The sequence below is a fragment of the Schistocerca nitens genome, chromosome 1 (genome assembly GCF_023898315.1).
Source record: "Schistocerca nitens isolate TAMUIC-IGC-003100 chromosome 1, iqSchNite1.1, whole genome shotgun sequence".
Lineage (NCBI taxonomy): Eukaryota > Metazoa > Arthropoda > Insecta > Orthoptera > Acrididae > Schistocerca > Schistocerca nitens.
The window spans coordinates 368985236-369008517 of NC_064614.1; the positions used below are offsets into that span (position 1 = coordinate 368985236).

A 23282-nucleotide genomic window follows, 5' to 3' on the forward strand; every position below is an offset into this window, starting at 1 on the left:
TATACACTGAAGTTTGTACCATCGAATGTTCGCAGCAACCATAAGCGGAGCACTTCTTAAAAAGAATTAAGTCGAGGACTTCGAAGTATTTTTCATCAGCCTCAATAATATCTGCGTCTTAGCCCATTGTCCTGCTTTGTTCTTTGTGTGTGCATCACTAAATATATGTTGATGAAGTCGGATTTCATAAGCACCCGATCTACTTTCTGTACGCTCGACATAGAACAATTTCTCCGTCAGCAGTAAAAGGAGCATCGTCAGTAGTAACCAAGAATCTCAGTTAACTGAAAATTTTGATGCAGCCGGGGACATCATGAACATAAACAGATGTTAACTGTTAAGAAGTACTATGTGATCAACTTTTCTTTGCGCACACACTACGTACTTCTGAATCAATAGAAGTAGCTAGTAGTCGAAAAACTTCAGACTGCTAGTCTTACGTTTGTCCCACTGTCAACCTATATCATGGTTTCCCAAACTCCGTGAACAGGTGCTCCGAAAAAACTGTTAATAACACGGCGTCAGTTTTTGTCGACATTTTGACGATACTAATTACTTTTTAAAATTTTACTACGATTTATTTGTTATTAGTTATGGTTCACAATGGACATAATCACTGAATAAAACAAGTTTCTCTCAATTTAAAAAAATTATTAACTTCCAAAATCACCAAGGTGTTCCACCAAAGTACCAGGACTCTCCAACTGTTCCTTCAGAAGAAAAGTTTGGGAACCTCTGATCTACACAGCACACGAAGCTCCTTACTACACACAATAATGATTGCTGCAGCGTTATTGCTATATCACCTGCTTTCCTCTTGACACTGAAATTCTGACTTTTAGAAAATAAAAAAAAGCATTGGCTTCATAATATAGCTCAAAGTGTAGCTAACCTCATTTTATTGCACTAGAACGTGATTTTTACCGATAATGCACTTCGTGCGTTCAGCTTTTGTGTTACGTCGGATTCAGATATTTATCTAAGGGATCGGCCTACTGAGGGTTTGGGGAAATATAAAGGAGAGAAAAAGTAGCAATAGGTAATATTACGTATCATGAAGTTAAACTATGCAAAAACATGTAACTTCTTTGAAATGTGTAAAAATTTGCGATGAAATGAAACACATTGATGGTTTTTGTAATTCGTGAAAATCTACACTTTTTACGTACGTAGGAGCGACGGGGAAAAACGTATGATTACATAATAACCCGGGTTCTACTCATTAACAACAGGAGGCATACGGAAATACGTGACTGCTATCTAGGTGTGTTTCCTGTCAGCACAGCGTGGCTGTAGAAATGGTTTCCGGCAAGCGGGTCATCACGCAAACTGCCCTGGCGAGGACGATATAGAGCTGTAGCGACTGGCGGCATATCTGTTCGACAGCTCGCGGCCGATGAGATGGGAGCACAGTATGGCAGCTGGAATGTTCTCGGCGCAGTCGCGCTGTGTGCAGCCCTTGGAGTAGTGAGTGTGAGTACCTCACTAGTCGCATATGTGGGTAGCTTGTAAAGGCGTACGAATTTCTGCGACGGGACGAGACTTTTGGCTAAACCGCACCATTAGTCTTATCACAATTCTTGGCTCAAATGGCTCTGAGCACTATGCGACTTAACTTCTGAGGTCATCAGTCGCCTAGAACTTAGAACTAATTAAACCTAACTAACCTAAGGATATCACACACATCCATGCCCGAGGCAGGATTCGAACCTGCGACCGTAGCGGTCACGCGGTGCCGGACTGAAGCGCCTAGAACCGCACGGCCACACCGGCCGGCTCACAATTCTTGTACAGTGCTCGTTGAAAGACTGAAATTGACTTCATGTTATTCTTAATTATTAGATCCCAGATAGAGGAAAACGAGTTTTTTGAGGTTATTTAAAATTTATGTGAGTGGCTCCAGAATTGCGCACAGGACAATAGAATCGTGCTAGTTCATGTGGATTACGCACTGTAATACACGATACTGTTTATTTTTGGATTAGTGAGTTTAAATGTGATCGTCTTTGTATAGTATTGGCAAAGCGCCGGTACTTGGGACCAACACAAGAACAAGACTTTTATCCATTGTGGATGTGGAGCACTGCGACTGTGGTGTGAACAGGTTTTCAGAAATTACTGCAACCAGTCGCCTTTATGTAGATGTATTTTATTTAACCATGACCGGTTTCGAGCTGCCTAGCAACTCATCATCAGATGGTGTATACATTTAGTGCTTTTTTGTACCCATTGTGTGGGTGGTTGAGTATCTGTGGAAATAAATCTTTTTGCAGGTATATATATCTCTTTTAGGACGTATTTTTGAAACCATTGTGTCTTGTTTTTCACAATTTCACAAGTTAAAACTTTCACTAGATGTATATTACTTTTATGAGGCACTGTTGGAAACATATATCTCGTTTTTCGTAAACATCGCGATGTTTACGAAAAACGAGATATATGTTTCCAACAGTGCCTCATAAAAGTAATATACATCTAGTGAAAGTTTTAACTTGTGAAATTGTGAAAAACAAGACACAATGGTTTCAAAAATACGTCCTAAAAGAGATATATATACCTGCAAAAAGATTTATTTCCACAGATACTCAACCACCCACACAATGGGTACAAAAAAGCACTAAATGTATACACCATCTGATGATGAGTTGCTAGGCAGCTCGAAACCGGTCATGGTTAAATAAAATACATCTACATAAAGGCGACTGGTTGCAGTAATTTCTGAAAACCTGTTCACACCACAGTCGCAGTGCTCCACATCCACAATGGATAAAAGTCTTATTTTGCTACCTAGCCAGCCACAGATACTCAACCACCCACACAATGGGTACAAAAAAGCACTAAATGTATACACCATCTGATGATGAGTTGCTAGGCAGCTCGAAACCGGTCATGGTTAAATAAAATACATCTACATAAAGGCGACTGGTTGCAGTAATTTCTGAAAACCTGTTCAACACAAGAACCTTTTGAAAAATTCGTTTGGTGATCATCTAAAATCGCCGAACGAATGTGTTCAAGATGCTAAGCTTCTCAAGTAAATGAGTGCGCGTACATTCGTGGTTAAAAGTTAAACAAGAAAAAGCCCTTTTGAAGCGTGGTTTCGTGACTGCTAATTTTGACCAACAAATAATGTGGAAGGGTATCCCAACCAAGAATGTGTCAGTGTTAGGCACGAAACAAAGGATTTTTGCATCGACTTGTAACTGTGAATGCACCTTGGATTCATAATCGTATTCTTGAGTTCAAGCAACAATCAAAACTGTAAACACATATTTAAAAGAGTTTACCGCGGCAAAGTAGGTTTTTATCAAACTGCAAGTGCAAGTTCCGTCAGGGTGTTGTAATGTTATGTGAGACTCACTGCCCTTTTTTAAAAAAATAATTCATGCCTGATTTTATTATGAGAAGCTCAGTAATGTATGTTAATACAGTAAATGTAAATTTGATTCAAAAAGTTCTTGAAGTGAAGTGAATCGCAGCTGGACAGCAAGAAACTCTTTAGGGCGCCATCCCCGGAACGATAGTAGTTGTGAATCTTTGAGTATGGACTCAAAACAAAAAAATTGATTTATTTAAAAAAAAGAGGACTGTTAATCTGTATCTTGTGGAAAGAGGACGTGTTGCTAGGCCATCGCTCAGAACGTATTGTTACATTTAATGAAAATTGCTGTTTCAGTGATAAAAGAGTAAAGTATGTTTTTGGAAAAGGAGGTGAACTTCACTGTCGTTACCGGCTATCAATCGACAGAATTGTAAGTGTACAAAGTTCACTAAATTACGGGAAAGGAAATGCATTCTCTATAGTTTTCATTCAATATGTAACAACCTCTCATAATTTCTTAATTTCAGTAATTGGATTATGTTCTTGTATAATAGTATGGTGCTGAACTCCACTGATCAATTTTGATGCAGCAGGACGTGTTGTCTGAAGGAAGTTTGTGTGCCAAGCAACCACCTTTTCTCACGAAAAGCAGATTACTGTTTGATCTTATTTACTTACAACAGTGGTCCCTTAGGTATGAAAAGCTACGAAAACTTGGGTTCAAAGATATCCGCAATACGGCCAAGTAACCAACAGAGCCGTATTTTAAACCTTAAAGAAAAATAATTTCCTCCAAATTATAATACGTCACCAACTGGTGCAGAAGCTAATCATTTAAGGAAGCAGCAACCAAAATTCACGTACCAGTTAAGACTTAAAGTAAAGTCTCAATCAAAAATCAATCTCTCTCTCTCCAAACACATATATAAATATTCATATTATTAAGATAGATGCCATTTTATATTGGCGCCCGAACTTCTAATGTTTACAGTGTGGAAAGATTACTTCCTCATTTGGCTTACAATCCACTGAGTTTCCAATATTTTCATTCCGTCCGCAAAATAAGTTTTTTCAATATGCAAGTAAGATTTTTGTCAAACTCTGCAAACATCATTTCCTCGGTTGACGCAAATTTCTTCTCACCGAGAGAAATTTTAAATTTGAAAAACGGGAGGAATTCATTTGGAATTAAATCTGGACAATGTGGTGAACTACGAACGAATCATTTCCGTTGTGTGGGACTTCGTCACAATCGCACAGCATCTTTTTGAAAGCTGTTTTGATGATTTTTCATTCAAATCTAGTTTCAGGTGATGCAGAATGAAACATATGAGGCCTCCTTTGCAATGCTGCACTTTTATAAATATTCTACGAGTATTAATCTCTTGGAATCCCAAAATTCTGCGGGCATCTCATCATCTACTGACAAAACGGATGTATTCCATTCCACACAGTCTTAGGGTACTTCGTCCGTTGTTTTGACTGTTCTTTGAATGTGTTGTCTAACGATACATTAAAACTTCATCCAAAGTTAGAAGTAGACGGAAAAACATTGAGTGCAATGAAACATCGCTCGATACTGGGTTAAAATTTTCTTCTGGTTTTGTTTAAGTGTCAGCTTTTGCTGCATATACTGAGTAAATATCTTTCATTTCCACTCTCTCGTGAATGGTACTGTGTACTCGTGCCCAAGTACCTCACGCACGACTGGTTATTTCGCATCGCGATATCATGAACTTATTCAGTGATTTTTCATCATACTGTCGTCAACTGACGTGTACCAGCACTTTTCAGCGTTCCGTGCCTCAGTCGATAAAAACCAGCCCTTTACGCGATCACTTTGTTATCCGTCTGTCTGTCCGACTGTTAAGACCTCTGTTTCTGAGCAACGCGCTGACGTATCAAGTCCAAAATTATGTCACATAGTAGGGTCTACAGTCCCTTGACCGCGTAAAACATTTAAGCTTCTAAGTCAATGTAGTCAAAAGATACAATTCATGTCACATATTTGGATACTCTTAACTGCATTTATCAAAACTTATTGGGCGCTTCCCGTTGACCCAGAATCATTAAATTTGCCAAGAAGCCATGTTTTAGAGTACACATAAAGGTAAAAATTCGAAAATTGATAATTTATAATTATAATTACATATCAATGGAAAAACTGGTAGAGGCCGACCTCGGGGAAGATCAGTTTGGATTCACTAGAAATGTTGGAACACGTGAGGCAATACTGACCCTGCGACTTATCTTAGAAGATAAATTAAGGAAAGACAAACCTACATTTCTAGTATTTGTAGACTTAGAGAAAGCTTTTGACAATGTTGACTGGAATACCTTCTTTCAAATTCTGAAGGTGGCAGGGGCAAAATAAAGGGAGCGAAAGGCTATTTACAATTTGTACAGAAACCAGATGGTAGTTATAAGAGTCGAGGGGCATGAAAGGGAAGCAGTGGTTGGGAAGGAAGTGAGACAGGGTTGTAGCTTATCCCAGATGTTATTCAATCTGTATATTGAGCAAGCAGTAAAGGAAACAAAAGAAAAATTCGGAGTAGGAATTAAAATCCATGGAGAAGAAATAAAAACTTTGAGGTTCGCCGATGACATTGTAATTCTGTCAGAGACAGCAAAGGACTTGGAAGAGCAGTTGAATGGACAGTGTCTTGAAAGGAGGATATAAGATGAACATCAACAAAAGCAAAACGAGGATAATGGAATGTAGTCGAATTAAATCGGTCGATGCTGAGGGAATTAGATTAGGAAATGAGACGCTTAAGGTAGTAAATGAGTTTTGCTATCTGGGGAGCAAAATAAATGATGACGGTCGAAGTAGAGAGGATATAAAATGTGGACTGGCAATGGCAAGGAAAGCGTTTCTGAAGAAGAGAAATTTGTTAACATCGAGTATAGATTTAAGTGTCAAGAAGTCTTTTCTGAAAGTATTTGTATGGAATGTAGCCTTGTATGAAAGTGAAACATGGACGATAAATAGTTTAGCCAAGAAGGGAGTAGAAGCTTTCGAAATGTGGTGCTACAGTAGAATGCTGAAAATTAGATGGGTAGATCACATTACTAATGAGGAGGTATTGAATAGAATTATAGAATTGGGGAGAGGAGAAATTTGTGGCCCACATTGCCTAGAAGAAGGGATCGGTTGGTAGGACATGTTGTGAGGCATCAAGGGATCACGAATTTGGTATTGGAGGGCAGCGTGGAGGGTAAAAATCGTAGAGGGAGACCAAGAGATGAATACACTAAGCAGATTCAGAAGGATGTACGTTACATTAGGTACTTGGAGATGAAACAGCTTGCATAGAATAGACTAGCACGGAGAGCTGCATCAAACCAGTCTCTGGACTGAAGACCACAACAACAGCAACATATTTATACCACTCGAAAACAACATTCTAGAAAGTCTTGTAATTCCTGGGATCGATGTCTTGCAAGTATCGATATCCGTAACAGAGAAAAACCGTCGAGATTCTCGATTCCCGAGATGGAATAAACTGTATATGCACCTAATTAAGTTTGTACCATCAGAGTGCGAGTCCTGCTCGCACTTTGAATATTTTTATATTCAGTCCTCCTATGACCACGCTGAACCTCGGTAGCCGAAAAGTGCGAGTAACTGGTCTCCAGTGCTAGTGCAGGGTCTCCATGAACTTCAGATTAGTCAGTTTTTTTTATCTGTCCAGCAGACCATCCCTCAAATTAAGAATTTTAATAACCCAATCAAAGTTATCTGGCAGGATGACCTATGTGGAAGGTATCTTGGCAGGGTCGGCGATATAAAAGTTATCACCTGCATTGTTCGCAGCGGGGGTTTATTTTATTATGCGTATTTTACCTTTTGTGACTGCCATTCTAACCAGATATAAGAAATCAACACTTAAATTAGACAATGGATACAAAATCTTAAAATCCATGAATTTAAATAAGGATTTGGCAGAGGTTTTAACATAGAAGATATTGGTTTCTCAAATTTTTTACTGAACAGATGAAAAGAAGATCTTGGTGAACACAAAACATATAAACCTATACAAACTAAAAATGGTCCTTACCCATGATAAAGCAACTGCACATCGGTACAGTGAAACTACAACCTTCTAGGAATGCATGAATGTTCATTATACTAGAAAGGTTTGTAAAATGCATGTGGTAACACATGTAGACATACAGAAAGGAAAAACAACTGCACATTCGTTCGTTCATTAAATAAATGTTGTATCAGTTAAGTTGGTGCACAGAGTATTTCCCACAGAAGTCGTAGTCATTTGTGCACATGAAAATTACACTCGAAACAACTACCAAATTTCCTAGTAATATCCAAAACCGGAGGAAAATTATGGAACACGACCGTTGCTCACTTATGACACGTTCGAATACCTGAAGCCAAACAGTAACAGAGCGTGGGCAAGACACGACTGCCCTTACTCAACACCGCCGTCAGAGTGTTGGACCCAGAGGACGTTGTTGGCCATCTGTCCTGCTGGGGGTAACCATCCACAGAGGAACGAAGCTCCCCTCAACGATCTAACGGTAGCCCCATGACAAGCCAATCTGTCCTGCTCATACAGCTAACCTCTCTGTCTACATCACTTCATGTTGGCAAAACTGTTACAGCAGGCTACAGAGTCCCGAAACCAGAGAGAAATACACATTCAAATAAAACACAACCCTAATTGTGGGCTTAATTATAGAATTAGGACACAGAAAAGACGCAGCTACACAAAATACAGGTGTGAACAATGACTCGTTCCCTTCTGGATGATTGCTACTGTCGCATACAGGCAGCTAGTGGCAATGGAACACTGGAATTACTTACTATCGAGACGAAGTTATATGAAATCGATGTGACCGATCCGTTTAAACGAAAAGCGTCTTTTTCTCGTGTTCTTCAGAAGCTGCTACAGTTACAAAAAAATGGCTCTGGCTCTGAGCACTATGGGACTCAACTGCTGAGGTCATAAGTCCCCTAGAACTTAGAACTACTTAAACCTAAGTAACCTAAGGACAACACACACATCCATGCCCGAGGCAGGATTCGAACCTGCGACCGTAGCGGTCGCGCGGTTCCAGACTGTAGCGCCAGAACCGCTCGGCCACCAGCGGCCGGCGCTACAGTTACAAATTCAGCTGGTTGTCGATAGTGAAGTGTCTGACACTGCTTGCTCAAATTTTCTTTGCAACTGCTGCAGTAATCACGCTTGTTTATTTACCTACTTATTTGCTGACATTTGAAATGCTCCCGATTAATATGGAGTCGATTGTTGTTAACCGAAACAGCAGCCTAACTGTAATTTTGATGAGACTGTGGCCTAATGAATGCTAATCGGACTTTGCTGCTTCAGGAGTCGTTTCTAATCAGAGTGCGGCTGCTCACCAGTGTTCACACAATCATAAAGAGTTTTGCAGTAACCATTACTAAGATGTTTTAAATTGTTTGACTTACATATTCTGTTAGACACAATATGAGGCAAACACTACATTCGTCTCACACGTCTAGTTGCAGTTGATCTCATTAAAGATCAGACTTTTAGTATTACGTGACACGCTCTAATAATGTTCACCACACACAATCCTCACTGCAATACAAGATATGGCAGGCGCGGCTAACGTGAACACGAATATACGGCAGACCTTTGTAAAACACTTGTCAGGAGTATAATATATTACGAATCGGTAATGTTTTTACTGAGGATCAACCCACGGCGGCGGGGACTCAACTCAGCCGACACGACACGACGCGTAGCTCACAGTTTCGCCTGGACTCGACGGACTCCAAACACGAACTCGACTGACGCTTCGCTCTCTAGCTCTAGCGGCGCTTGACAGTCAGTTTTGTCTGCCATCGACCTGTGTGGAGCAAACAAGTGTTATTCGTTCGGTAAGGGATCGCGGACCCCTTACACGTTGACCACTGAGTTGCTGTCTGGTAATGTACCAGGTCATCTTACCGCAATATTTAGTTGATGGCGTATGAATTCTGCATACCAAGATGAGGATACTCTCGTGCTAATTTACGTCAGAACGTTAGTTAACTAGATGTCTTGACCTAAATTGTTAGTATGTTATTATATTACATCCAAGTTATAATCAAGATATAAGCTAAACCTGTGTTGTTAATGTAATTAAATAAACTAGGCTCCGTTATGTATGTGTATGACGTTGTAATAATAATTCTGTATCATATTCTATCTAGTATTATTACGTTCTGTTAGGGACATTAAAAAGTGTGCAGATAATTCTACATCTTGGACTCAGTTTCAGCCCAGTCTCTGATCCTTGGAGTCAGTATATGCTGATGTACAGTAGCACTGAACTGCGAGGAGCTCAGATGAGGGATCTCCACTTACACCTTTTCTTTTCGGAGCACTCCACTTCTCTGCCCAAGTTACCACCATATGTGGCCGTGGTTCTATCCCCTTACGCTACAGGGACAGAATCCTTGAAATTATCCCTTCAGCAAAAATCGCACTTACAATGTCGAGCACTGAAAATCTTTGCCCTCATTTCATTGAAATTTGTTTGCCTTACTTAATAACCCTAGTATGTGGCTGGCGATTCCATAGGATTTCATTCAGATCATCCAAACCGTTATTTACAGCGAATCAAGCAGTTCTTATTTGGTGACTCATATTGCCTTTCAAATATGCGTAAATTTCTGGGTGGGTCTCAATAATTTTACAGAAATAACAACAGAAGAATTTTAGGTAACTTTTGAAACATCTCTGCGTCTTGCCTTGACTTGTTTCACTGATACATGAAAATGGCGGTATTCTGTCTTGTCAAATAGCCACGCATATAGTCATGAAGGTATCGATGGTGTGGCTCTCTCGTCTAGACGGACGTGTGACATGTCCTATGGAAGTCTCTTTGACTTGCGGTCGCCAATCGATGCTTTCCACAAGAATTCGCTTTGAACTCGGCGTGGTGTGAGGCGCAGTAAGTTGCTCTCGTTCTTATCTTAGTTCCGCTCAGCCACGTGGTAGTCAGAACTATTTTATATATCGCGCGAAGTGATCTATTTCTTTTGTCCTAAGCTGGAATTTCGATGTTGATCAAAGAGCATCCCTGTACATGTGGTTATTCTATAAAAGAAGTAGTTTCTACTATTACCCATTTCATAATGATTGCTCCTGACTTTGAGCTCATATTCTGGTGACATCCCATGACGAACATCAATGTGTTACACCATGTCGGAGTTGTCGAAATACCTGCTTTTACTTGGTGTATGAATACTACATTTTAGTTGAAAATGGGACGGCATACGCGGTAGTATTAAAGAGAAAGCGTGCTTTTTCGACCATTTTTTCTCGAGTTTCAAGATTGAGGAGTCATAGAAGTCAGACCGCAATTAGTAGATAAATTTCCTTTACACAGTTTAATGATGCAACCATACTCAATTTTCAGGCAAAATGTCATTGGTTTCCAATCAGTCGTTTAGTGCTAAGAATGGTGGGCATAGATTGCCGCGATTCGCTTAATGGAGATACATATTAACAATACTAAAAGTGTAAATGCAAGCTCTGTTGTTACAGTGTTTACATCGAGGCTTCCTGCCAGATAGTAAACAATTGTTCTCCCACGCGTTGTTGTGTATTCATGTGAGACAGTGCTCGTAACATAAAAAGTTGCCTTGTATTTGTGTGAAATCATGTAACATTTACGAAGTTGTGAAAAGTGTATGGTGATCAGTGCGCGTGCTTACTTTGAGTCAGAAAAAGAACAGGGCGCAAGCAGTTCCGTATCACAGCCAGTAAAGAGAATTTCTGAATGTCTCGATATTAGTGGAAGTGCAGTGAAGCGAATTTAGAGAGAATATAGAGAAATTTTACGTCATGTATCACCAAAAAAAGAGTTCTGGCAGGCGAAAGAAGTTTGTGCTAAACGAATTTACATAGGGAGTCACAAGAAGAAAATCCACTTCTATGTGGAAAAGCAGTTTCCAACAGTGGCAGCCTTGTTGGAAAAGTTGAAGACTGAAGTGGAAGATTTTCCTGATATGAGTGAAACAACCCTTTCACGTGCTATTCGAAAATTGGGCTTCAGATACAAAAAGTTCAACAGAAAACCTGTGCTGACGGTAAATAACAAAATAGCAAGAAAAAGAGCCGCGTTCTTGCGGGGAATACACTTGCGCAACACTGGCTGGACTATTTATTACGCTGATAGTTGGTGTGGTGCAAATCATTCCAGAAAGTTTGGTTAGCAGGAACAAAAGATGCCTTATTCATCAGAAAATGTATACGATTATCACAGAGGAAGTGTTCAAGAGTGGAATAGCTGGAAAAGAGGAATTCAAACAGCGTAAGGTTCTGAAAAAAGGATTATACTAAGCCACATTGGGAACGAAGATGGGTTCGTGCAAAATGCTTTCTTATGTTTTATTGGGCAGAAAGGAGGTGCAGAGTATCATTCTGAAGTGAATGCCAGACACTATGAAGACTGATTTAGGAGCGTTCTCGAAAAATTACTAAACAGATCTGCGATTGTTTTGGATCAGGCTCCATATCACACGATGATAAATCCATTATCATGAAATCCATATACGAAATAGAGGAAGGATTCTATTATTAAATGGATGGAAAGCAATAATGTAGAACTTCGATCTAATGACACATCATATGAGCCTACTGGAACACGCACGACAGCACTTCAGGGCGCGGGAATACCTTTTGGAAACTATGTTTCGATCAGTGGACAAGGAAATTAAAGTTCAGTGGCTGTCTGTAGCGCACTGCTAATTGAAAGCCTTTGAACTAATTTGGGCATTTGTCAAGAACAAGGTAGCAAAGGAGAACAAGAATTTTCAAATAAGTGATAGTTTACAGTTGTGTTGCTCCGCTCTGGAAAGTGCCCCCCCCCCCCCCCCCTCCAAAGTGTCTGGAGGAATTCAGAGAGTCATGTACACAAACTTGAAAACAGTTAAGCACAAAGAGCCCACTGTCTTGACACAGCAATAGAACTGTTCAAGCACACGCGTGCAACAGCGTCAACAAGACCTCAGCCACTAGCGAAAGCGATTAGGGTGGATTTTATTTCAGTTATCACTCTTTACTGCAAAATTTATTCGACATAATCGACTTTTCAATTTCCTGTTGAAATGTGTTACATAAATGTTCATTTACTGTCAGCTGCTTGCATATCGAGCATTTATTTGCAATTTCCCATATTATGTCGTCCATCTACTTGCAACAAAAACTGAACGCGGCAATACTGTACTGGAAGCTGCCGTTCTTCGCTGATGAATAGGCGCTTATGGCGCATTAGAACGGTGGCGGCGCGATGGTGTGACAACCATGCCCACCACAGATGGTTCAAATGGTTCTGAGCACTATAGGACTTAACTTCTGAGGTCATCAGTGCCCTACAACTTAGAACTACTTAAACCTAACTAACCTAAGTACATCGCACACATCCATGCCCGAGGCAGGATTCGAACCTGCGACCGTAGCGGTTACGCGCTTCCAGACTGAAGCGCCTAGATCCGCTCGGCCACTCCGGCCGGCGCCCACCACAGCCTCGCATGAATTGCAACTACTAACATAATTGCTTTACGAAATCTTAATCAACAAACACGAGGAGTATTCATTAGTAAAGACGTATGATGTACTCAACAAAAGTTCAAACTTAACACCAGTGCCTTTTCCGTCACAGAAGCGGCATCGGTAAGCTCAATCGTAGCGTCTTGCATTTGACATTATAGCGGAGAAACCAGTAATCAGAAAATAACGAAAATCATCCTGTAAATAGAACGTGGTTGTACCTTTAAACTGTGCAGAGGAAATTTATCTCCTAATTACGGTCTGATTTTTATGTGTCTTTAAAGCTGACACTCGCCGAAAAAAACTTGAAAAAGCACGGTTTCTCTTAAATACTAGCGTGTCCGTCGCCTCCATGTCAACTAAGATATAATATTCATAAACTAAATAAAAGTAGACGTTTCCACAAATCTGGCACGGCATAACATATCGATATTTGTAATGCAATTTGACCAGAATATGAGCTCAAAATCAAGGGCCAATCATAATGACATGGGTAGTAGAGCAAGTTATTAACAAATCTGATGCTCATGTGCCTGTCTTTCCGAATTTTACTGTGATCCCGCACCCACGTTATTATCTAAGATCACGGTGTGTGAACAGTGCACGCTATGATTCCATGCCCTGTTTAATTGTGCCAGCACTCAAAAATACCTTGCACATTTCCCGGCGCCACAAGTAGTGTTATACGATTTTCCAATATTTTTAGATAAGTACTCGTACAGTGGACTGATGGTGAATGTGGTAACACAAGCCAGCTCACGCTACGGTTCAGCCCTCTTCGAATGCGCAGAGAAAAGCTGTTTTTGTGTACAGAGATTAGTGTTTTGTATCTAAAACGTTAAACTAACAGTTCATAATCTTAGCATCCTATTAGTTCCACTTATCCCTCTTGTTGTACTAACTAATCATTTTCTTCTGAGACTCAAGAGTCTGTTTTCCGTCGCGCTTGTGAAGGTTAACTGTCGTTGTCACATAAATTATAGTCAGATGTGCCTTCACTTCGGCTTGCCGCATAACACTGTGTTACAAGAAATTGTTCATATCAATTTAGCGACACTTGCTGATTAAAACTGACATGCAGAACACTAAAATGACAATATCTTTGCTCAAATAACAATTATTTTTTAAATATTTAGGAGAGCCTGGTTTTTAAAATAGTTCGGATGGAAAATCGTCTAGTCATTTACTTAGATAAATAGTCAGTACATATCACCTGCTGTCACGTCGGTTATTAGAGTTATCTCCATTTTCTTTGACAATACCACAGGTTACCAATAGGTAAGACTCAAGTAGAAAATTATTCCACTGTCTTGTAGATTACTATGTGAAGACTTTAGGATGACTGGATTCCTTTTAGGACTTTAAGAGGTACTCATGTTTTCCCTGTCTTCGGGACAGCAGGGCAAAAGACCAACACCATATTAGGAAAACATGGCCTGTGGGAGAGGAGCTAATTCCAGGCACAAGCATCTTACTTAGAAATCCTCTTTTACCCAGGGAAGATATTTCGTTACCCTCTCTGCTAGTTAGTTACATGTTCCGTAGATCATTTGAACAACTCTATTATCGAAATGATATGTGTACATGATTACTGTTAACATTAGTGAACACTTTAATTTGTCAGTGGATGATAAGGAGTTACCCAGGAGAACTGATTTTAAACTGGATTTAAAACATGCTTCGCTACCTGTCACCGCGCGGGATTAACCGATCGGTCTCAGGCGCTGCAGTCATGGACTGTGCGGCTGGTCCCGGCGAAGGCTCGAGTCCTCCCTCGGGCATGGGTGTGTGTGTTTGTCCTTAGGATAATTTAGGTTAAGTTATGTGTAAGCTTGGGGACTGATGACCTTAGCAGTTAAGTCTCTCAAGATTTCACAGACATTTGAACATTTTTTGCTACCTGTCAGATATTTTATGTTATTGGGCAAAAGACCAAAACTTTTGTTGCTGTAGATTGATTTATTTCTGAGTTGCTGTTCTTCTCCATTTGTGATGGATTATGTTTCACGAATTTCATTAGCGAATATATGTATTGTGACTGTGCAGTAAAAATACCTAGCTCCTTGACGAGGACATGGCGTCCATCTGTAAACACCACATATTATTGTTACTGCTTCCTTTTGTGCAATCAGCACTTTCTTTCTAAATGATTATTCCGTAAGATATTAGTATGTGGAAATGTGCAAAATATGTCAGGAAATTGGTACATTTGTTTACAAGATTACAACTGCACAAAGAGCAAAAGCAGCGGAACTGTAAGACAAGTGTTACTCCAGATATCTCATACAAAACTGAATGGTGGAATGTTTACCTTGCCTCAAAGCCGGCTCATGTTACAATCAAAAGATTTGGAGGAAGCAATGACTCTAGAAGAACGTAATGGATGGGAGTCATTCGGAACGCTGGTGCTTGGGTTTCTAGGCAAGAAAAGAAATGAGAATTACGTAGAAGTTATAGATGCTTTACTTCAAAGCTACAGTGCCCTTGGATGCAGAATGTGAATTAGAATGCACTATTTGCTTTCACATATTGGTTTCTTTAGAAGAGTGTGGGAGATATGTGTGAGCATGGTGAAAATTTTCGCCAACACATTTCAAGGAAGGTGGGATACATCTATAATGTGGGACTGTATTTGGACTTAGTACATGGAATGGAGATAGTACCATATACAAGGGAACGCTGTTTTTTTTTTATTATTTAAATTCTCACCAAACAAAACATACTCTTTTGGAATGTCTGTTGCGTATCATATATTTTTTGTTTGTCGAAGAGAACAATTACATTAGTCTAGCATCAGTGGAAGTGAATGTTTTGGAATTACATCTAAAATATTGAAATTAGAGAAAAAAGTTTCAAGTCGTTCATTAGCACGGCAAATAAACAATAAAAAATTACATAAACGTAATCTTGGTTAAGTTTTGTTACATTGTGTGATTGGCTATAACCAGTTACGAGTTTTTCAGATTTTAGGTTTGAGTGATTAAATAAATGAAGACGACAGTTAGCTTTCAATTTGTACAGTTAGCTTCTCTTGCCAAGCCTAAATGTCTGTTAATATGACAAATCAGATATCATATTCTGTACAGTACACGTGCATTTAAATGAAGGATGTTGGTTGTCGTATTTCATTCATCCTTACATCAATCAACACACTTGTCGTTTCCAATACTGTCATTTGCCCTTTCACTTCAAGTAATTTCTGCCTGTCCCATAACTGTCTGTTACCGAGAGCGGCTACGTTATTACTGTTGACTATTTTACGTGCCTCCCGCAGTGTTGTCGAGAAAATTGATGTTGTCTTGTTGTAAATTAAGGTTCATGCCACCAGCAACGAGTTAGGATCTGTAGCAATCCCCATCCCATAAAGCGACAGATGGCCATGGAGCGTGACAATGGAGATGCGAGTATGAGCTTTATCGTACTGGAATGTACTGAGAATGCGGTGATTCACATAAATGTGTATACGTGTATTCGCCTCCAACTAGATTGTCGACATTGTCCACACTGGCATGATTTCAGTAACTACAAAATCAAACTCACATTTTAATTAACGTTTTATTTAAGACTCTCAGTCATTGGCCGACTAAACCGAATAACTAGAAACAGTTAGACTCGAAACACTGAAGCTAATGTCTCATGCAGTTCACAACGAACCTTAAATCGGTTCAAACAGTCAATATTCGACTAATATTCAGGCTGGCAACGTAACTCACTGCGAGTCAATACTTAACTTTGTTCAAATTAAGTATTAGTCAGCCTCGGGAAAAGTTTACTGGACATTTCAACTGACGAAAAGCGTAACAGCTGCGTCAAAATGATTTATTAATAACGACTATTTATGAGACATTATAGTCACACCTTCAGAAGACAAACCTCTGGCCTTTCAATACATAATATCCTTAAAATTTCCGTGCAGGTAAATAACAGAGTCCCATATCTTCCTGCAAAAAACTCGCGTCATAAAGTACGCAGCCATCATCAATAAAATAATCAGAGGAACAAAATCGGGATGTAACCCGGACATATGCCGTTACGTCTTTCCACGATCAGCGGACGGGACATTAGATAAACATATGCTGAATAAGCGGGCACCCTCATAGGGAGGAAATTCAGTAGCGCATTCGCGAACTAGAGTATGAAAACGTTGTTGCTTTGCGAGAAAGTCATGATCAATAAATAATTTTGACTCAGTTGTTGCGGTATTCATTAGTTCAAATATATTATTATAGCTGTGGTTGCCCCTCATACCAAGTGACTTCTAGTTTACTAGACAGTGTCGGATTAGTTTCTGGAGAGGCACAACATTTGGGCCGTGGACTGATGAGTTAACATGGCTCTGAGCACTATGGGACTCAACTACTGTGGTCATAAGTCCCCTAGAACTTAGAACTACTTAAACCTAACTAACCTAAGGACAGCACACAACACCAAGCCATCACGAGGCAGAGAAAATCCCTGACCCCGCCGGGAATCGAACCCGGGAACCCGGGCGTGGGATGCGAGAACGCTACCGCACGACCACGAGATGCGGGCTTGATGAGTTAACAGTGTCTGGGAAAAAGTTTATATGCGTATTCGCGAGTCTGCTACTTCGAACTGTCATTATTAGTGTGGAGATAAATGTACGAAGAAATGGTACTCGGTATGTGACGACTAGAGTCCACAAACTTGCATTTAAGTATTTTCGATAGGCTGGCTCTAAAGACTGATTTTTCCTTGTTTTTTTTCTATTGAAAACATGGTGAAATGACATTATTGCGGGACTTTCATTAAAGTGATGGTGAAATTTCCCACTTGCCATTCCACTAGACATAGGCTATTGTAAGCTTGCGTGGAGCCACGACCGGTGGAGGAGAAGACCGTTTGGGACGTCGAGGAAACTTCACAGGACACGAGGTAAGCAAACGTCTTAATGGTGAGTCAGGGAGCTTCTCGTTACGATTTGGTCAATGTAGCCCTCCGCATGCAACAATTCTGGCGGAACAACTTTTGCTTTTAGCGTGGCTGAAGCAGTAATGAGTCACTGTAGGAACAATCGTTATATCACACTAGTTAATTAATTATTTAGTAACGGGTAGGAATCGATACAGTTTGATCTGACAGGCTGATAAATAGCGAGTGGACCTTCATAACCAGGACGCAGGAAGTTCTGGTAGACATCAGTAGGAATACAGGGCAGGTTCAAGTTAAGATAACGATCTTGACGCACCCAGTGTCATGTTACGCATCCGGTGTGGGGCCAGGCACTTGGGCTCTTAGCTTCACCTACTCCCTCTCCCCCAGGGAACTAACGGGAACTGATCAAGGTCACCCATATGTGACTTAAAGGTGACGGGAGGCTATCCTCGCGCCACTGGATTAATGACGATCGTGCACCCACTCCACAGCATCTTTGTAACTGGAACACTTGTGTGAGAGGGGTTACTCAGGATAGAACAGCATAGGGAAGGTATGTGTCCACTTGTTAATAACAATATCCCGTTAAGTCACGTCACTTGAGTTCTATTTGTTAATACCAGTATTAAATGTCATCAGTAGAGGTCACATCCAGAAAGATATGTAAGTATGCTTACTTTTTTCATTTCTTGCATTTTTTCCGAGTTTTACGTATTTTCCACAAGTTTGCTATTTTATAACAGGAAGCACTCTTGAGCATAGGGAGAGGTTGTGTCGTATTGTCTATAACAAGTTATGTCAGTCTTTGTCTATTTGTTAATACCAGTATCACATGGAACCAGCAGAGACTTCACATACACAGATATGTAAGCACTCTAAGTTTTACGTGTTTTCCTTAGGGTTTTCCACAATTTTACGTGTTTTGTCCAATAAAATAAGGCTGTTCCCGACGTCGGGTCGACGTCATGACGCTCTCAGGCAACTGAAATGGAGACTTAGATACCACTGATACTGAGGCACAACTCCCCAACTCATTCTTTTGAAACTGGGATATTCTGGAGCTGGGGGTCATTGGAATAGGCTGAGTCTGTTTGTTAATAACAAACAGCGTCACTCGAGGACTGTTTGTGTAATATTTCGAATCACCAGCAGAGGCCTCCCCCAAGCAGATATGTAAGCACTCTGTGTTCCGTATTTTCCACAATTTTGTGTATTGTACTCTATTACGAGAGTTATGAGTCAATATCGCGTCGCATCGTGTCACGAAGTGGCTTCGTAACGTCGCTTCACAGTGTTCGCGATGCGTCACGTCGCGTTGAGTCGCGCCCACGTCATGATGCTCTCAGCACGGTACCGATTTATGTATCATTGCTAAGTCACAGCTCCATTACCAGTGTGTGAAGTCATAGTGCTAGAAAACGTACACGTTGGTAGAAATAGTGAAGTCATAGATATTTCTATAATCCAAAGACACTGTCTAAGAAATAGCACATTAAAATACTAGATTATGTGACTTAATAGTAAAATTGTGATGCCTCCAAACAAAGATCTGTGTTTGTACCGCACCTCTGAGGACAACCAACCAATATCTGCTACAACTCAAATGAAATTCACGTCACCTGCTGGGGTGTAGACCACCACCCTCAGACTCGGAGGATGGGGCGTAGTCGCGAATGCCAATGCTTGCGAACACAGCGCCCAACAATTACCGAGAAAGTTGCAGTTGGTGCCTAACATTGACGGTCGAGAGATCTCCTGCTGGCGATAATAACGACAAGTAGATCCCAAGTCGCAGGTGAAACTATCAAAAACGGATACACACCTATATTACGAGGAACTCCTCAACTCTATTCATCGGATCATACCGATAAGGTATGAAACTCCTCGTATGATCGTGGTCATCAGGTCGCGAACGAGAGAGATCCACATGTCTGCCTATAAGTACGCCAGATGATCTCCCTCGGAGTGGAAGAGAATTTTGCACAATGTATGTGCAATCATAGCTGTCACAAATGGTGCTCAATCGTCCAAGGAGTGGGCGTCCCACCACAGCAAAAACCTGTCGTAGTTGTCGACCCTTTTTCAGATAAAACATTGCTAACATTTAAGCGCCAAGTACTCCCCCTCCACGTACACTATAATTTCTCTATGGAACCTCTAGACAAAACAGTCTCAACTCGTAGAAACCTCATCAGAGGAAATCAGTGGACTCTTTCGAGGATAAGCGCTGCTAACAGTTTAGACGCCAAGCACATTTTTCCCCACTTACCTTTCTTTCTTGACCAACTAGAAACATACTCTCCTCCCCATCCCTCCAACCATTATGCTTTTCAAATTAGCGCTTGTGACCCCATTTTCAAAAAAATGGCTCTGAGCACTATGGGACTTAACATCTATGGTCATCAGTCCCCTAGAACTTAGAACTACTTAAACCTAACTAACCTAAGGACATCACACAACACCCAGCCATCACGAGGCAGAGAAAATCCCTGACCCCGCCGGGAATCGAACCCGGGCGTGGGAAGCGAGAACGCTACCGCACGACCACGAGATGCGGGCACCCCATTTTCAGTTAGGTGGTCTCCCAAGTGGAAGACTCGTAACGAAACAAGCCCTGCAAGTGTATGCGAGGTAAATATAGGCCCCATATGCTAACCACGAGTACGGTATGTAATTTCGACTGCTGTATTTGCTACGAAAATTTATCTACTCAGTAATAATGACTATCACTCAAACCAGAGCAGGACTGGTGCAATAGACGTGTTCCCCCCCCCCCCACGAGTGTTCCATACTTAGTGCACCGGGAAAAAAAATTAGTGACTAAATACAAACGTAGTACCTCGGCTGTAGGCTAGATCTGCCACACATGTATCTCTGGCTGTTTCACGGTACTGTAAGGCACTAAATAGATGCGGAAATATTTAAATATGACATCGCCACACGCAAACAAGACTGAGAAATGGACGCAGTGCAGCAAAAATAAACCCTTCCTGCATATAAAGTCATAGACTCCCAGAGATCACGATGGTGTAAAATGTGACCTTAGAGATCGAGCACCATATATAGCGACAAGCATGACCTCGCAAGACCAATTACCAACAAGATCAAAAAATGCGAACAATGCAAGCACATGACCTCTGAAAAAAAAAAAAAAACCGGGACAACGTACCTGACAACAGTGCAATCAGCACTGTGTTTATGACGAGAAAAGGAGTGTCTCTGGGTCACTGTGAGCCTGCAGACAGATCTATGAATAATGACAACACTTCGGCTGTGCTACACATCGCTGTATATGTGCCCGCCAGTTGAGGGCCCCAAGCAATGGCAGGAAAAATCATACGGAAACTGAGGGATGCAGAGAATCACCGAGGGGTTATGGTTCCGACTTTTTTCCCAGCAGCTTTCGTCCGATAACTAGTGCAGGCTCGGTTGCAGTGTGGCAGTTGAGAAGCTCTAGCCCAGGATCGCCCACCCGCCGCCGATAACCTTCAGACGCCAGCGTGATAAAGCCACCAGCGTATCGCCTGTCGAAAGCGATGCAGACAGCAGAGACTGTAAGAGTAAAATAGTCCGAAATTAATTTATATTACACATCTGTGAGCTGCTGCATATATCTTATTAACAAAACAAGCAGTACTTAGTAGCAAAAACACTCCATTCTTGTAATCGTTACTATAATATCAAGAGATGTTGGACATTAAGAGTCTATCACCATTCCGCCTCTCACATATCGCTGTCTTTGACAAATCACGAATCAAGTAATACACTAATACTTATGAGAAGAATGGTTGCATAGTCTATCTGGACACCGATATTTTTAGCGGCTTCGGTCAAGAATACCATCATTACGACCCGGAGAGCGGTGTGCTGATCCCACGCCCCTCCTATCCACATCCTCCACTGAGGACGACACGGCAGTCGGATGGTCCCTGTAGGCCACTCGTGGCCTGAAGACGGAGTGCTTCGATTGTACCGGGAGAAAAACGTCCTGAGACAAAAATGCAGTAACTTGAGTCATTTTTTTCCAACGTGATGCGACTCATTAACAAAAAAGCGTTCTGACAAGGTATGTAGTGCTACATTACGATCATCGTATCAAAAGACAGACGCATACACTGTTTCCAACGAAGATGAAAAAAGAGCTATGGTCCACCAGGAAATTTTATAAGTTGCTGACCAACTTTGTAGCAGCGACTCTTTTGCCGCTCTAACACAATCCTTATGAAGCTGACGACGTCTCCAAAAATTCAATAGCCAAATGCTGGCATCATTACTGATGGAATCAATCATCACGCTCGAAAACACTACTGACAAGGGAACCTCCCCATCGCACCCCCCTCAGATTTAGTTATAAGTTGGCACAGTGGATAGGCCTTGAAAAACTGAACACAGATCAATCGAGAAAACAGGAAGAAGTTGTGTGGAACTATGAAAAAAATTAGTAAAATATACAAACTGAGTAGTCCATGCGATGATAGGCAACATCAAGGACACTTGGAGTCAAGGAGCGCCGTGGTCCCGTGGTTAGCGAGAGCAGCTAATGAACGAGAAGTCCTAGGTTCAAGTCTTCCCTCGAGTGAAAAGTTTAATTTTTTATCTTCAGTTTATGTGACAAACTCTTATGTTTTCATCACTTTTTTGGGAGTGATTATCACATCCACAAGAAAACCTAAATCGTGCAAAGTAGAAGAATCTTTTTACCCATTCACCAAGTGTAAAAGCTAGGTGGGTCGACAACATATTCCTGTCATGTGACGCACATGCCGTCACCAGTGTCGTATAGAATATATCAGACGTGTTTTCCCGTGGAGGAATCGGTTGACCTATGACCTTTCGATCAAATGTTTTCGGTTCCCATTGGAGAAGCACGTCATTTCGTCTACTAATCGCACGGTTTTGCGGTGCGGTCGCAAAACACAGACACTAAACTTATTGCTGTGAACAGAGACGTCAATGAACGAACGGACAGATCATAACTTTGCGCAAATAAAGAAAGTAAAATTTTCAGATGAGGGAAGACTTGAACCAAGGACCTCTCGTTCAGTAGCTACTCACAGTAACCGCGGGACCACGGCGCTCCTTGGCTTATATTTGCCTTGATGTTGTCAATCTTGCGCATTGACTACTCAGTTTGTATATTTTACTAATGTTTTACGGTTCCACACAACTTCTTCCTGTTTTCTCGATTGATCTGTGTTCAGTTTTTCAAGGCCTATCCACTGTGCCAACTTATAACTAAATCTGAGGGGGGGTGCGATGGGGAGGTTCCCTTGTGAGAACCAAGATTCACAGCCAACGTAGATTAAGGGAAAATAGACCTTGCACAGATAGACACGTTCCTCTCTTTCTTTAGCACGAGTTTTTCTGCGTGGCACATGTTATCATAAGGAATATGTATCTGCGTGCGTTTTAAAAAATATTAGGAGGATACATAATGATCAGATGATCTTTTTATAATTGACCTAGAACCTCGAATTGACCTCTCCAACGTCGGGGGCGGGGGATGCGTGCGTGTG

General features: G+C 41.0%; 1 protein-coding gene across 1 annotated transcript in view; it reads left to right on the forward strand.

The window, feature by feature from the left end:
• Positions 1 to 1321: 1321 nt before the first annotated feature.
• LOC126235750 (uncharacterized) overlaps positions 1322 to 23282 on the forward strand; it is a 42017-nt gene continuing 20056 nt past the window's right edge. The window contains exon 1 of the mRNA XM_049944546.1: positions 1322 to 1473. Within this exon, the coding sequence (XP_049800503.1) occupies positions 1402 to 1473 (72 nt within the window). The 5' untranslated portion in view covers positions 1322 to 1401. The remainder of the gene's footprint in view (positions 1474 to 23282) is intronic.